Source organism: Cavia porcellus, unplaced genomic scaffold (genome assembly GCF_034190915.1).
Source record: "Cavia porcellus strain 051 isolate PalLab524CR breed Dunkin Hartley unplaced genomic scaffold, mCavPor4.1 scaffold_1, whole genome shotgun sequence".
NCBI lineage: Eukaryota > Metazoa > Chordata > Mammalia > Rodentia > Caviidae > Cavia > Cavia porcellus.
This window is the reverse complement of record NW_026947484.1, coordinates 42,561,992-42,578,712: the sequence shown is the minus strand read 5'-3', so window position 1 is coordinate 42,578,712 and position 16,721 is coordinate 42,561,992. Positions and strand designations below refer to the sequence as shown.

The 16,721-nt window shown below is 33.8% G+C and overlaps 1 protein-coding gene across 2 annotated transcripts in view; it reads left to right on the top strand.

Annotated features, from left to right (window-relative positions):
* The window catches only part of Mdga2 (MAM domain containing glycosylphosphatidylinositol anchor 2), an 839,948-nt gene that overhangs the window by 572,294 nt on the left and 250,933 nt on the right, over positions 1-16,721 (top strand). For both annotated transcript variants that reach the window (XM_063247142.1, XM_063247137.1), the window contains exon 8: positions 695-988. In XM_063247142.1, the coding sequence (XP_063103212.1) occupies positions 695-988 (294 nt within the window). The remainder of the gene's footprint in view (positions 1-694; positions 989-16,721) is intronic.

The window sequence follows — 16,721 nt, the reverse complement described above, 5'->3', positions numbered from 1 at the left end:
TATCCCCTGAGATATATTTTGGAAATTTATTGTAAATTCATTATTTGAAACAATAGCAATATCATAGTAAACTGTTTCTATGACTTCAAAATGTTTTAAGCGAAACTAAACTATTTTAATGAAATTAAAATGTCAGATAAATAAAACTCCAAAAGAGAGTATAAAGAGTCAAGAAGTTTACCACTGCAGTAAATTATTCTATTCCATCCCCACCAGGGGAAAAACAGACTCTTAAATTCTTGCAATGGTTTTTGAGCCACAGTCAAAACTTCTGATTTTGTACCCCAGCTTTTTCCCCCCTTTTTCTAGTTTTTGTACTTAAAATTTGATGCTGTTTGCATACCTGAATTTTACTTTCAGGAAGCAGAATCTTCTTTCTGTGAAAAGATACTTTTAATGGCTGATAAAGACAAGCTGTTGAAAAGATTTTTAAAATACTGACCAATTTACTTTCCAAGGAAAACTTTATTTATCTTGCTATGGTTCCAAGTCCTTGAGAATGCTTAATAAAATAATTATGACTCATTTATGTGAGTGTTCTATCCCCCCACCTCCTAGTCTATATATTGCTTTTGTCATCTGAATTGTCACATTTCTTCAACCAGCAGAAATTGTTTCCTTATGATTTTCTGTGTCTGCATATGCTTTACCAGTTTATACTAACCTTGAAAAATTTTCTTTTTCCCATTTCAAGTTCCACCCAATCTGACTGTTCCACAGGAAAAATCACCTTTGGTCACCAGAGAAGGAGACACAATAGAACTGCAATGTCAAGTAACTGGAAAGCCTAAGCCAATCATCCTGTGGTCTAGAGCAGACAAGGAAGTTGCAATGCCTGATGGGTCAATGCAGATGGAGAGTTATGACGGGACTCTGAGGATTGTGAACGTGTCTAGGGAAATGTCAGGAACGTACAGATGTCAGACGAGCCAGTACAATGGGTTTAACGTCAAGCCAAGAGAAGCCTTGGTGCAACTCATCGTTCAGTGTAAGTAAATTTTACTTCTTTTTGCCTTGATTTGGAGACAAGTGAAGAAATTGTACCTTCATGCCATGAGTTAAACGAGGTGGTTCTTAAAACTTGATCAGGATGAACTATTTCTACACCATTGCTACTCAGTTTAAATGTTTTCCCTAAATCTGTTCATGAGTTAGCTATTACAAAACAGTTGCATGGGGTCTGTATGGGATGATAATGCTGATGTTATGTGGTGTGTTAGTGTTGAAACATCAACCAACCTAATGGGTAAAGACCGTCCACGTGTAATGGAGCAAAGTGGAGACTGAAATAATTGCTAACCTGAATGCTCTTGTTCACGAAGTTCAACTTTCTACTTCAATGATCTCATGCTCTTTACCCAAATTATCCACCTATGTGTTTCAAAGACTCCCTTTGGCTAAATTGTGAAGACCTCATCACTGAAATGCTATGTTTGCGTGTTTGAAGTTGTAACAGACGATGTTGTCCAGCCTGACAGAAAGAACTCAGGCAGGTCTTCAGTGTGGGATTTAGGCCTGCCTTATCTCAACAGATGTGCTTAGTTGGGAGTGTTTAATAAGTTAACTTTTAAACTGTTTTGGTGAAACCACAGTTACAGTTTTTACAAAAACAAAACCCTCTTGACATTATGGGTTTTGTATTTTCCCTTAAAAGTATCTAAATCCATAAATGTAGCAGTCAGTGAAAATGCGATTCTACTGGTCTGACCCATATTGAGAAAATGCAACACAAGATTTTAAAAAATGCAGTCCCGTGTTAGTAGATGTTGAGAAATACTGTCACAGTTGTATCTGTTGTGACAGGGATACAACTGATTGAAGACGTCAATAGATGCAAGCTAAGTTTTGTTCCTTTAATGTACTTTCTTTTAAAAAAGTGTTCAGTTTATCTGTTTCCAAGGTGACTTCCTCGCACACCATGTGATCTAGTGGCTCTCCCATTGGAGTTAAGCCTCCCTGCCTACCACAGAAGCACCTGATGCCAGCAGCCTTTGCTGCTCCAGGTGACAACATCATCATGGTTCTTGAGAAACTCCCTTTTGTGTACTTGCAACCCATCTGCAGAATCAGGTTCTATGTCCGAGTATATGCCAAGCAGCATAACAAGTAGCGCATCTGAAATGTCCCTGAACAAATTCAGGAGTATGTCGCAAGGACATACCCCTTGCCACCAGGTCCTATCTACTCGTGGCTTATGCCTCCACAATGAACAGTGCAGGAACACTGATGATATTTTTAACATGATAAAGATTCTAACTGTTGGAGGGATTTTTAAAAATATTAAGTTGGACTTTTTGCCTAATTTGGATAGCTTTAATGCATGTAAGCAATATTGACATGAAATGTAAAAGACATTATTTCATACAAACATGCACACACCTATGCATATACATCTGTGTGTATGTGTCTTTATGTCACCCTCAGTAATTAGTTCCATTATTATAACCACCAGTATATGCTTTTTTCTTTCATATCTCCACTGTAATATATTTTACTTTATAACCATTTATTAAATTTTTGATGAAATGTGTTTTTTGGCAAAACAAGAATATATATGCAACAGTTTCTTTTGAGTTTCAAGAGTGTCTGAGAATTTGCATGTAGTTTCACATTAAAGTGTCCAAGTGCATTAAGGAAGAAAATATCAAGTTATTATAATGATTACTAAAAGTCTTTAGAGAACTTTTTTCTGCACTTTAAGATTTCTTATCTTTAAATATCTATTATATTGGCAAATTATGAAACTGTTTTACACACATTTATAATTTTATACCTTGAAACATAAAGTGAAAGAACAGTCATAAACAGTGAAAAAGTCTGATATTTCTGAGACTTATTGTTCTTCCTTAGTTTTACTCTTGTCCAAAAAACATGATTTTTAGCAAATTATACTTTAAGCAATTTTGTCTTAAAGTATTTACTTAAGTACTTTAGTGAGTGAGTGTATTTTTGATGTACATGTGCTTGAAAATCACTTAGAGGAGGCCTACACAAAAGGGAATGTCACTTTAGCTCTTAAAGCTTTATTATGCATTTGTAAATTTGTTGTATCTACCATCAACAAGGTCATGTGATTTATGAAATATACATTGAAAAGCAAAGGCTGAGGATAGTGTTAAATTGTGTTATGCAACTGCCTCTTACCTGTCTGCAAATGAGATAGTGCTCTAACAAATATGCTATTTGACAGACTACTGAGAGTTTTGTTGTTGAGATACTCAAAATGGTGACATTGAAATGGTGCACTATTTTGTTTCTAGAAAAACCCAATTTTTTCACTAATATCATTCTTACTAGAGATTAGAGGTAATACCAATGACATGAAAAAGATTGATTAGCCAGGTGGCAGGAAGAGAATTTCCCATGCTCACACAGGAAGATGCTAAAGTCTATCCAAAGGAATTTATAGATGAGCAGAGAAAATGTTAATTTATAAGCAGAGCAATAAAGTATCTTCCAACCCTATAACCTAGAAAGCCTTGCTTAGCTAGGTGTGTTTTCATTGTGCATATTAACTCAGTATACTTCTTGGGAAAACATAATAATTCCGTGTTCTTTCTCTTGCTAAGCTCCTATGGCTCCCTTTTTCTGTGCATACAACTCAAATATTTTTCACCATTTAAATTTTAAACAAATTTCAACACTAAAATACCTCTTAGTGACTGTGAAGGTCCCCACATTTTATAGGCACTATTATTAGTCTGCACTGAATGATTTAAAACTTCAAAGAAAAACTTCATTTTGAATATTTATATTTGATGATTTACTTCTTTCAAGTCATTAGTTTTTATTTCACCCTAGCTTTCCTCAGAACTCTCCTGTAACACTGCCTGTAGAATTGGTTTGATTCAGCAGAAGTAAATACTTCTAAGGACTGTGTAAATTTTGCACTGAAGTAAGATTATCTAATTTCATTCACTTTTACCAAAGGGACTTGACTGAATGACCTTTGGAATGTCCCATAAAATAAATTAGCTGTGTGAATACTCAGAAGACTACATCAGAAACGTTAGGGGAAGTTCAAATTTCAAAATATATCAGTTGGTAATTGCATCAGGACTGTGTACCCAATGCCATTATAAAGAAAAAGAGAAAGGAGGAGTAATTTAGTGATTTTCTCTGGCCCATATAATAATAGTATTATTCCTTATTATCACATATGTGGCTTTTGGTAAGTGTAATTTCTCTGAGCTTTAGTTTCTTATTTCTAAATAGTGAAAATGATTTGCTTTTTACTAGTGTCTAGAGATTAAAATAATTTTCCAAGGTAATGAAAACATTGCTTACCATATAGCACATAATGAATATTAATATTATATTCATTATTGTTATAAACTCACATGTATTCTTAGGAATATTTTAACCTAATTTTTATGACCCTGTTTTTTTTATTCTTATGTGTTGAATCTTAGTCTGTTATAAGGCAGTTATAATAAAATACCATAAACTATATTTTTTTAAAACTTTATTTTAAAGGGAGTAGAACAGAACAATAAAATCAAACAGAACAAAAGTGAGAACCCAATATTGGATTTTGAAAAATAAAACAGGGAATCCACCATTGTTACTATATTGCATACTGTTATCCTCTAAATAGTTGCTCAGACTGCTGGCTTTAGGCTTGCAAAGTCAATCAAACAGTACAAGCATGAGGTTGTTTCTTTACTTCAGTTGTTATCATCTTAGCCTGTGTTCCTCAGAATCAGCTGTCTGCTAATGGCAGGGGAGGGCGGTGTTGGCTCTCCTTGCAAGCATGCTGGCTGGCTCACCGCAGAGGTGGGGAGGTTGGAAGGGTGGGGGTGGCTCACAGGAGGTGGCATGGCTTCCTCCTTGGTTCTCCCCCAGCCGGTGCAGTCTCCATTGGCTCACAAGTGAGTGGTGGGGGGTTGGGGCGGTGACAGCATGGCTTCCGTCTATAAACTGGGTGTTTTATAGAAATACTTTCTATTCTAGAAGTTGAGAAATCCAAAATCCAGGATGAGGGCTCACTTTCTGTTCTCTCGAGCTGAGTCAATTGTTGAAAAAGGCTATTTAGTTTTCTGGGGTCTCATTTAAAAGAATACTCATCCCATTCATGAGAGTGGATCCCTCCTGACCAACTCCTCCCCAAATGCCTTTTTCCAAACACTATCATATTGGTCTCTGACTTTAACCTTAAGAACTTCCCAGGGTCATTCAGACCATAGTACCCTACTTCATTGCTTTTATTGAAAATAGTAGATTCACTCCTTTTAAGATCCCTACAAGCCTAAACAATTCATATCTATCTATGTATCTATTATCTATCTATCTATCTATCTATCTATGTATGTTAGTGCTGGAACCTAGGACCTCACTTTCATTTTTTATATCACAGGCATCATGATACTTGACTGATATATAGATTCTTAATTTGAGGGTCCATTGTCAGTGTTTCTGTTTTGAAGGGAAAACTTAGAGCTTTTTATTTATTTTCTATTTAATAATAAATTTTTAATTTTACTTTCTCTCTGGGAAACTTTACAATATATGCAACAGGAATCTAGGTTAAGGAAAACCTTTAATATACTAAGAAGTTGTTATTGTCTTAAGCATTCATTTTTCATGTTTTAGTGTTAATGATTATTAAATAAAAATCAGCATTTATTATACAGTATTCCATTATTTGAATTAAGTGACCAAATTAGTTCTTTTGTTGCTGACAGTAGTTATTAGAAACATGAATCATCTGAATCCTGAGGCAACTTTAATATTTTTGAAAAAAATTAATATCTATACCTTCTCATATCTCCACCTCTGGTCCCTCTTTATAGTTCAGCTCTTTTATTATTAAAAAAGGAAAAACAGAGATCAATAGTTTAGTTATGTATCACATATACACTAATGTCTGTTAATTCATCAGAAAAGAACAGTTGGTTCTTGGTTTCGCAATTGATCATTTTTTTTTTTCATGATTATCTCTTGTAATCTGAACTACTTTTTTATTTTTATTTTTTGGTTCTGGGAATCAAACTCATCACCTCATACCTATGCTGCTGAGCTAAATCCCTGGCCCTCAACAACTACTTTGAAGACAACTATACTTGATAATATTGACCAGTGTTAACCTCCTATTATTTTGTTTTGAAACTCTGTTATCATTTTTATTCTTTTCTCATTTCTAAAATAAAAAGGGAGAAACAACCTTTTATAAAGTGGTACCCAATTTACATTCTATGTGAAATAATTTCCTGAAGTATTTTTCTTATAGATACATCATATATATATATATATATATATATATATATATATATATATATAATCTTCCTTTATTCCCCAATGTACTTTCATTATTTCTCCACATAGGAAAACTGAACTTCCCAAGTAGGCATGTGATTTTCCCTAAAAGTTCTAGGATGAATTACTTTAATGGAACACCTCCTCTCATCCTGGGTTTTGTCTTTCTTCTACATTTCTTCACTCTTTCAGAAGATACAGCACTGCTGATAACTATCTATTTGGAGGAATCAGTACTGAAGGCCACTGCTGGGGTATAGGAAGTGACTCTTCCTCTCTAAGGGGTCTGTCAGTGCAGAGCGCTGGCACAATGTCTAAATTCAGTGGCCCACTGCACATTACCTGAGAAAAGGGTGAGGGCCAATATGTGACTTTTGTAAGCAGAATGAATGCATAATTTATTTCGGGTTTGCCTCTCTGCTTCTCTCTTAAGGTAGACATAGCCATAGTTTAATGTGCAGCGAAAGTTTCACTATTAAAATTCTTGTTTTCAGAGGTGGGATAGGAACCCATAGCTTTAACAGAATGACTAAAAGTACAATTTACCCACCTAATACTTGTGATTACTGATCTTGTCAGTTAAGGACTTCTGCCCACCACCTTTGTGCTCAAATGAATACGAGGAAATGAATTCAAGTGGATACAATTTCCATAGTATTGTAAAGGTATTTTCCCTTTGAATACTTCGGATAGGAGGTAAAGTTAAATTTAATTAGAATGAAATAATTTATTGGGGGACTTTTTCTCACCTGTTTCCTTTTTACTTTAAGGAAATATATTTTATTTTTAGAGATGTGAATATAAATACATATATAACACATACATAACTAAAAATTTTGTTTTCTTAAATCTGTCTAGTTAAAAAAGGATTTGTCATTCTTCTAAAAATATATTCTTAATTCTAGAATTTAAGTGATTTCTAAATACTTTGATTTTTCATATAAAAATAAAAAGTAATTAAACTATTAAAGTAAATTGCACATAAAAGTAAAAAACAATATATGAACTGAGCACACTTGAGATGTATCAGTTTATTTAAAACCTACTACTAAAGGGCCTGTGATGGATCTCAGAGGCACAATACCTTCCTGGTAATCATGAAGTTGTGAATTCAATTCCCAGCACATATCATACGGACATATACATATACATAGTTCAAATACACTAATTATAATTGGATATAGGAAGTATGAAAATGGTAAGGCTCTAAGATAAGAAATAATGCATTTGTACTTTGTAAATTAGATAACAATGTAAGAATATGAATAACAGGGCCAGGGTTTAGCTCAGTCATAGAGTTTTTGCCTGGTGTGCACAAGACCCTGAGTTTGAAGTCTAAAAATGCAATAAACAAACAAACAGACAAACAAAAACTTCACACAGTGCACAAGAAAGCCAGTAAAGAGGTAAAAAATCAGGCACCAGTGCTGTGAGAAATTCATACCCTTCCAAGGGAAGATACCATCCACTGGAGTGCTTAACCCATCTGCATGTAGAATTTAAGTTTTCATGTTGTTATTAGCAATTTTATGTTTATGAACATAACATTTTTTAATGCCAAATGCAGAGTTTTGTTTTTAATGTATTCTATTTGGCTCTAATATATTAATAAAAGGTTTAGTGATTGTCTTTATTGTGTAATCTACCAAGAATGTTAATTTCAGCTACTTTCAAACTCATGGAACTACTATATGCACATTTGTCAACAGAAAACACAACTTGCTCTCCAACTCTGCATCCCTTAAAAACTTGGAAAAATATAGACAGCTTTTATTTTTCATGACAGAAGATGAAGGAATGTTATTAGTACGTACTGAGTAGAGGCCAGGGTCCCTGATAAATGTCCTAAGCTCCTATCATGATCATCCCATATAGACTTTTCCTGATGAAAATATAATTATGCACTGGAGAGCAAGGGTCTGACCTCCTAACTACAGGGTATTTTGAGCATCCCTGTCCTCTATGCTTTATATGTCATACAGGAACCAGTGTCTCTCATTACCAACCTACAGAGAATTTCAATAGTCCTTGAAAAAATATCCCATTTATAAGCCTCAGTGCACTGAGCCCAGAGGTGTGGTTTCCTAGTAAATATTAATGTTATTTCTTACCCAGGAGAAATTTCATGCAAAAATGTTGCTTAAAAATCATAGTTGATTTTCTTTCCTTGTCAGGTGATTAAGAGATTCTGAGATAAAACTTGGTAAGGTCAAACTGTGATGCAGTAATTTTTTTTTTTTTTTTTTTTTTATTCCTCTAATTACATCTTTTCACTTCATCTGCCATGCTAAATCTTTTGGAAATTATTTTCCTCACATTTTTTCTATATTTGATTGTAGGTATATATAGTTTTGTGTTTTAGGCAAGTATGTTTCCAACATGCTTTTTAAACCTGCTTTTTGACCCTTCCGTAGGCTACTGTGCCTACATTCTTTCCCTGTAAGTCTTTCATCTCTGTAGCAGGATTTTGTAGGGAATATCCACAATTCATGAGATTCCTTCAGTTCACTATAATCCATCTTATGAGCTCCTTTCTTCTAGCAAATTAGTATTTTCTTGAAATCATAAATATTGTGGCTTGCAACAGGATCATTTATTTAAAAGGAAACTTTTGGACTTAAACAGATCATACATTGTGAAACTGAAAGAAATTCTCTGATTTCACACATAAAATTATTTTAAGCAGAGAAAGGACTCCTTTAATTTCAAACTATTTTCAAAGAGAAATATGTCAAATGCTTTTCTTGAAAATTAGTGACTTTGGGAGGTTTTATTCCTCTACTGTTGAAATAAAATACTAAATGAAATAAAGTTGTTTTTAAGGAACTGTTCTGTAATTTGAGTATCATTTTTAAAAAAGAAATATAATTGTGTAAAGTTAATCAATGGAGAAAGTACAATTATTAAACAAGAAATTGGACACTGCTTAACAAAATGGGAAATGGCTTCTTCTCATTTAAAATATGTGCATTGAAATGTGTAAGTGAGGTAGCAGAAGTGATCTGATGATTCTCGGGTGCTTTCAGTGTCTTCATGTCCATCTGTGTCAACAAGTTCTTACACAAGACAACTACCTAGTGTGCAGCATGCATATGGTGCTTTTTAATTGGATTAGAAGATATAAGGAATTAGAGTATGTGAAATTATCCTTTCAAGTGCTCCTCCTAAGATGTGTCAATCAACTGATAAATCCCACATCTATGTTGATAAGGATGTGATGTTTAGAGAGATCCAAATGCATGTACTATACATCTATCCATGCATCTATCTCTGTGTTGGTCCATGCAGATGGTGTGTTTTTGAAGAGCATTCATTTCCATTAATATGTATTGTTCTTCAGTTGCAAATTAGTGAAAATTTATTGCAACACACAATTGTTACCATAACTATGGCTATACACAAGCAGATTCTAAAATTGCAGAAAAATAGGAAACAATAACCATATAAGGGAAACTCTAGTTCTGGTAAGGATTCTAATTCTAACAGTGCCAGTTCTAAATATGTGACTTGTCTAGATCTTCAAATTTACTGTTAAATGAAGGACTTTCTAAGGTGATCTTCAAGTAAGCTTCAAATTTGAAAGTTGTTACCAACAAAATTGACTGAATCATATTTGGTACATATATGCAATTAATTATTAATTATTTTTCAAATCATCCAGATGCCTGAATTGATAATATCCCATTGAAATAAGTTTCCAGTGTTGAAATAACTCAGATGTGTTTTCTGATGAAAGAAAATAATTTAAGAATAGAAGATAATTTAAAAGGTAAAGGGCTAAACAACTATTTGTCTTTTTTATTGTATCTAGAGAAAATGCTGCACATTTAAAATGTATTGAAAGGAATTCATTGTTTAGATAATAATAGGAAATTAGTGTCTGCTTAATTATAATTTTAAATGTTTATAAAAGGTTTTATCTTGTGAATTTTGCCTAAATTTTTCCCATTGTTTGTTGCATGATTTGCTTCTACTTTGAGTGGTAGTGATGAGCTTTAGGTAGGACAATAACGAAAAACTGTTCCAAATATGCACACCAATATTTATTTTTAAAAACTGTGAATCTGTTATCTTATGAAGGATACTTCTATGTGATTCCTTATTTATGTGGCCATACATCTTCATCAATCAATAGGGAAAATGTATCAAAATACTTGATAAATTGACTGAAATTATTTCACTTATGTTTGCATGTCTGTTTCTATGTAGATACTATTTGCAATTCAGTTGTAAAGAAGATAAATTTTACAAAGCAATGGAAAGATACAGTAATCTGAAAATTAGTATGCCTAGCTCAAAAGCCATTTCATGTTTAATGTCTAATTTAAAAATGTTACTGCCTTTTTTCTTTAATAACTATCATTTTTGAAAATTTTCTAAGGGTTTTTTTCTCTTCTAAGCAATCTGTTAAAAAAAGTTTTGTAATCCAATATTATAAATATATTCTATCAGTTGATTAGGTTAAGAAAAACTAATTGGTTCGGCACATGCATGTTAATGTTTGCAGTTGAAATAGATTTGAATTTAAATGGCTATTTGATCTTTGGAAATATCCATAATATTAGAAAAATATTGTTATTTCTTAGCTTTTAGAGATTGCTATGTCTTAAAAAACCCATTTGTGTCTAATTGTCAGTTATAATTTATTTAATTTTTTATTTTTTAGACAAGGTCTCACTTTGTAGTGCAGGCTGGACTTGAACTCTTTGTATAGCCAGGCTGGCCTCAAACTCACAGCCATCCTCACACTCCAGCCTCCTGAGTGCTGGGATTGCTGCTGGCTATATATCAGCTACAATTTGTAGAGGATTCTGAGGGTAATAATTTAATTCTTTTGAGAGCCACCATGGTGACGTTATGGAACATACCCTACTTTGCTCATACATGGAACATATGGGTTTTCTCTACAAAGTGGACCTAAGGAGATACACACTGAACTTTAAGAATTATTATGAAAACATTTAATTAACCTCAACATGTCAACAAGAAGTGTTTCACCTTTTTACCAGGCAGAAAATATTTTAACTAACTTTTATGTAAAATTTGGAAATGTTCAGCATTTTTTACACATTATTCTAAAAAAGAAGAAAATGAAAACAATGAATTTTTATAGACATAATCCAAATTATAGAAGTACATTTACTTTTATTGTACTTTATATTTTAACATGACTGTGTTGTTTAATTTCTTATTTATTTTAATTGAGTCAAAATAATCACTATTCTTTCTGCATGGTATAACCTCAAGACCTGAGCATTATTTTGATTGTTGCCTTAATCATGTATACTTTATTGCTAGATGCTTTGTTCCTTTCTAAGGTAATAAAAGTTCTTCTTGGTTTCTTTTCCATTAATCAGTATTTAAATTAGAAAGTTTTAATTCTATCAAAAATTCTATTATTTGTGTCAATAGTTATTAGTTCAGCCATAAATATGTACCAATTTTGTCCTATACTAAAAGAAAGTAAGTTTGAAGAAACAATCAAGGTAATCTGTGTCCTAGATAAAATTCTAACCACATTTGGAAGCAGGGGGAAAAATAAAACATGGCCTGACAGAGAAAGAATGGTAATAATTATGCTTTGTGTTAACAGCCATATGTGTCTAATATATATTACATTTGCATCCCCCTATATAAGTGTAAATAGATATGAGTTTTTAAAAAAAATATTCCCCAATACTTTCATTTTGTTTTTAATTCTCACAGTGTAATTTTCTTTATCATATGTATGGGCATTTGTAATTAATTTAAGGCATTTCCTTGCTTGCTTCTCTAATGCTTCTTAGATTTATATTACAAATCTCTCAGTTTGGGTTTTTTATTTTCAATATCTACCTCTCCATCATCGTTCGCTTAGCCACTACTATTTCTCCTTATGCAGATTCATTTATTGGACATAATCACTTTACCCAGCAGTCTTAATTTAAGGCTAACAGGTAGGGCAGACTTGTGTAGTTCTCCAGCACCCTGGAGAGAAGGTAGAGAAGAGGAGCCACTTAGAATAAATACTGTTGTCTTAAACAGCCACCACTGGCTCCTCTCCCCAAACTACTTCTCTTTGCCAGATCTTCCTTTCGTTTGATTTCATGTGAGACTTCCTCACAGAAGCACAATTCATAAACATCTTGCCTAGAATGTGCAGTAAATTCTTTGCATGCCCGTTGCTCTCCTATTTAGACCATCCTGACACTATCCAATGAATTACTCAAGGTGTTTCATTGACTAAAAATGAGCAAGAAAAGCCAATTACCTCTGAAAAAGATGATGACATTTCCACAGCACACTGCAAACATTTACAGCAGCATGATGGCTTTTACTTTTGTTTTTAGGGCAGTGTGTAAGTATCTCTGTGTTTCTGTGTCTGATGAGTATGGGTCCTTGCTTTAGTAGAAATAAAAAATAAAACTAACACTCACATTTACAGAAAAAAAGGCTTTAACTTGGAAATTAGAGGAAACTAAGAAAGGATTCTAGATTAGCTAATTGGTGGGACACATTCTGATGCAGGGGTTCAGACTAGCCCATCTGCCAAAGTAGGGGACAAGCTTTCAGGGATTAGTTGGGTTGGGAACTAGTTGATCTTTAATTCATCCTTGGTATTATAGTTCTGAAAACATTTGGCCAAGAAATGATTTCTTTTCCAGTAGGGATGGCCTCTGTGGTGATCTCAGTCATGGTAGGGGATGGGCATGGTCCACATTTCCTATAATCCAGGGCTCACGGGTTGAGGACTGTGGCCCAAGGCTTCTGGGTATATCTCAGTGTCCCCATAAATCTCTTATTTGGCATCCTTGAAGAGGGCTGACATCATGTAAATTCAGGGCTAATCATCCCTGCCCAGGAAACACCTGAACAGACGTTCCTGAAAGAGTCAACATACTCGTATGCAGTTTAGAGACGACCTATGATTTATAGTAATAAGGCTGTACAATGAAGGTCAAGCTTTTGTGAATAGTCATGGTTCCTAGCAAAAATGCTTTTCAAGTCCTTGGCAGTACAAGGAAACACAGATTGTGTTTTTTAATGAGTAGTGGGTAAGGACCTAGGATTCTCCCTTTTCTTCATCCCTACTGTGTCATTTCTGTGTGCGTGTGTGTGTATGTGTGTCTGTCCACGTGTCTACCTGCCTATATTTATGTATGTGTATGTGCCTGTGTCTGTAGGAATATATATCAAAAATAAAACAGACTGGACTAGGAAAAAGAACAGAGAGCATAAAATGCAGTATAGATGATGGAAATGATAATACCAAGCAAACACACATATTTTCTGTTGTGCCATCTTCAACAGCTTGATACTATTTGATGCCACTGAATTTGAATGCCAGTGGGAGGATTATTGGAATCTGAAGGAGCACAGCGTTAATTTATGTTCATGGAATATTTCCTTTAGCATTTGAGAAAATAAAATATACACTACTTGAACAGAAAGGTAGAGATTCATGGACAGAAAAAGATTTTGTTCAGCTTTATGTGGAATTTAAAACTAATTCATAAAAATGTCATGAGAATATTCTCTTGTTTTTAGTACACTGTACCACATATTGAAGATTTAGATAAAAAGTGCATTTCTGATTTCATGGATTGGTTAAAACAGTAGTTTGTGGCATGTTTTGCAGGTCTTCCTTAGTGTTGTCTTTTTGCTGCTATATTTCTTTCCTAGCTTCAGAGAACAGGGAATTAGAGTATATTTTATATCTTGTTATATGTACTTTCTACTTTCATTGAAAATATCATTCAATATCTAGGTATGATAGTGCATGCCTGTAATCCCAGGCACTGGGGAGGCTGAGGCAGGAAGATCACTGCAAGTTCACGACCGGCCTGGGCTACAAAGTGGGCTCAAGGCCAGCCTGAACTGTATATGAGAGCTTGTCTCAAATTGAAAAAAAAAATAATAATGAAGTAGTTTCTATTTTTCATCAAAAACAATACAAAGTAACACAAATCTTACATTTCATTCCTTTTCTTCATGTGAGCCTATGTTAACTCTTTTTGACCCTTTGGGTCAAATATCCTAAATGTACCTAGGCTTGCCTATCCAGGTCTGAAATAAAACCTGTCTTTACGGGCAACCAGTGAACATGAAGTCAGGAAAGCCTTTTCCTTTGATAAGCTTGAAAAGTCAATTTCAGGGATAATGCACGTTGTTAAAAGTGTGTCAGACTAGATAAACACAAATGGAAACAGGAGAAATGGAGACATAAATGGAGATGCTGTATCTTCTTTTCCTAAGGAAGAAAGTCATTTTTGAGGGTAGTTTGCAAAATGGACACACAAACAATGAAGCTAGAAGAAAGAAAATAGAAAAGAAATTAGAAGAAAGAAACTAAGGCTGATGATAAGGTCAAGCATAAAAAAATTTTAAACAAATATTCCAGAGGAATTTGCCTGTGATTACACAAAAATGTAGTAATTTTTATTATAACATGTTCTACATGTACTAACATAGATATATTTGTTTGATTATAAGCTTACGTTTACAAAAAAATACTATTTGAGCTCACTATGAACTTGTTTGGTTAACACTTTTCACAAGCTCCTAAGTCTCACTTGGGTTATATTATTGCAAGTCTGAATTAGTGTTATGGTGATGTGGGTTTGTGGCTCTTTTTTTCACAAAAAATAAAACATAAAATAGGACAACACTTGTGAGTCATTTAAATGTATAAAGCCACAGGTTTTTCTCAGTTCCCCATCTGTTTCTGAATTGAATATTCACTGTTTTCACATAAATGATGTGCTATGTTGTATATGCCAATGAAATTTTAAAAAATGAATATTGATTGGCAGAGAACTTGGCTCACCTAGTATGTAATGTAAATGTTGAAAGTCAAATGGATTTAGGAATGTTACGTATCATTTGGGAAAACAATATTCTAGACATTATAGTAGTAAAGAAATTTGGACCATATGTCATGCAGACCTTCTAGTCTTTTTAAGAATAATCCTATAAAGCACACGAAATCCATGCATATTTTTTTAATGTCTAAGTAAGAGAACAAGAAGCAGTGTTATATTTGAGTCACAGATGTAGCAACTGAAAAGGTGAGATTCAAAGACTTTTCAGACGCCTTGTACTGTAACTATTGCTCCCTATGACTTACAGCAGTCTACAGTATAAAATTAAGGATTTGAAAATAGATTTTTACCAGTGTCCTGATGCCAGTGTTACAGAATTTTTTGCCAAAAGACTGTTAGCAAGCAGACTGTCTTCGTGATTTAGTGATGCCACATTAGTGGTTAGTTTGGAAAATGCCTTCCAAGTAATTGGACTTTCTTTTTGTTGATCATTTTACTGATCTGCATGTTATTTGTTTTATTCTATTTTTCATGTTCTTGTTCCTTATATTTCTGTAATTCTGCATTTTGAAGGTCAGTTTTTATCTTCTCTGGTTTTCTCAGGATTCTTCTCAGACTTTTCATTTTGAACATGTATTTGCATTCTTGCGTTCACTTGTGAAATCCTACCTCAAAACCTTTCTACATCTTACTCCTGGCTTTGGTTTCTAGCTTTCTAACTTACTGGGATCCGTGCTTATCATGAATTAACCCTCAGCCTGTTAGCCTAGGATTGTCAGGCTAATGTTGGCATCAATTTGTTCTGTCTATTGCTTTTCTCTGGGTACTCCTCACTATAGCCATAGAGGACCTCTCACTTTTCATGGTCTCACTTTTTGTTCCTTTCCATGCTTATTTGGTTTATATTTTTTCCTTGTTTTACCAGTTGAAAGTGATACGTGCCCATCCTGTCTGGATATTTGTACTGAAGTCTTCACCTCTTGCTTTTAAATTAAAGCCTGGTGGTGAAGTAACATCAATACCAACAAAAGATGACATTTATAGAACACTAATTTGGTTGTTGTTGTTGTTGTTTTGTTTTTTGGCTTCTTTTGTTATTGTTCTTTTTGGTACCGGGGATTGAACTCAGGGCCTCGTGCTTGCCAGGCAGGCGCTTGTGCTATTGAGCTAAGTCCCTGGCCCTGGAACAACAGTTTATGCTAAAGGCTATAGTCAGTGCTTTATACAGTTTGATTTAATGCATATTTAAATATCGAAATGTCCATGTTGTATTTTTATTTAGTTGTGTGCTTAGTTAAGCTCACTGAATTCATTTCCTAAGCTCATTAAAAGTAAGGTTATTATTGATGTATCTCTCTTTTGATATAGAAAAGTCAGTCCTAAGCAAGAAATTGGTATTTGAAAGCAGAATATAGAATTATTACATATTGTTATGAATCATTGCAAAATTTCCACCCCGAGAATTTAGACCATGACGCACAAGTTTGAGCAAATTATCATTTATATCATGAATGTTGATTCAACTGACCATTTTCATGACAAATCAGTTCATTTTATATATTTCCTCACTCTCATAAAGATTTATGTTCACTCCATAGTGGGTTTCTGGAGACATTTGAATCTATCTTCATCCTTTATGCTAATCTTTGATCTTGTGCTACTTAC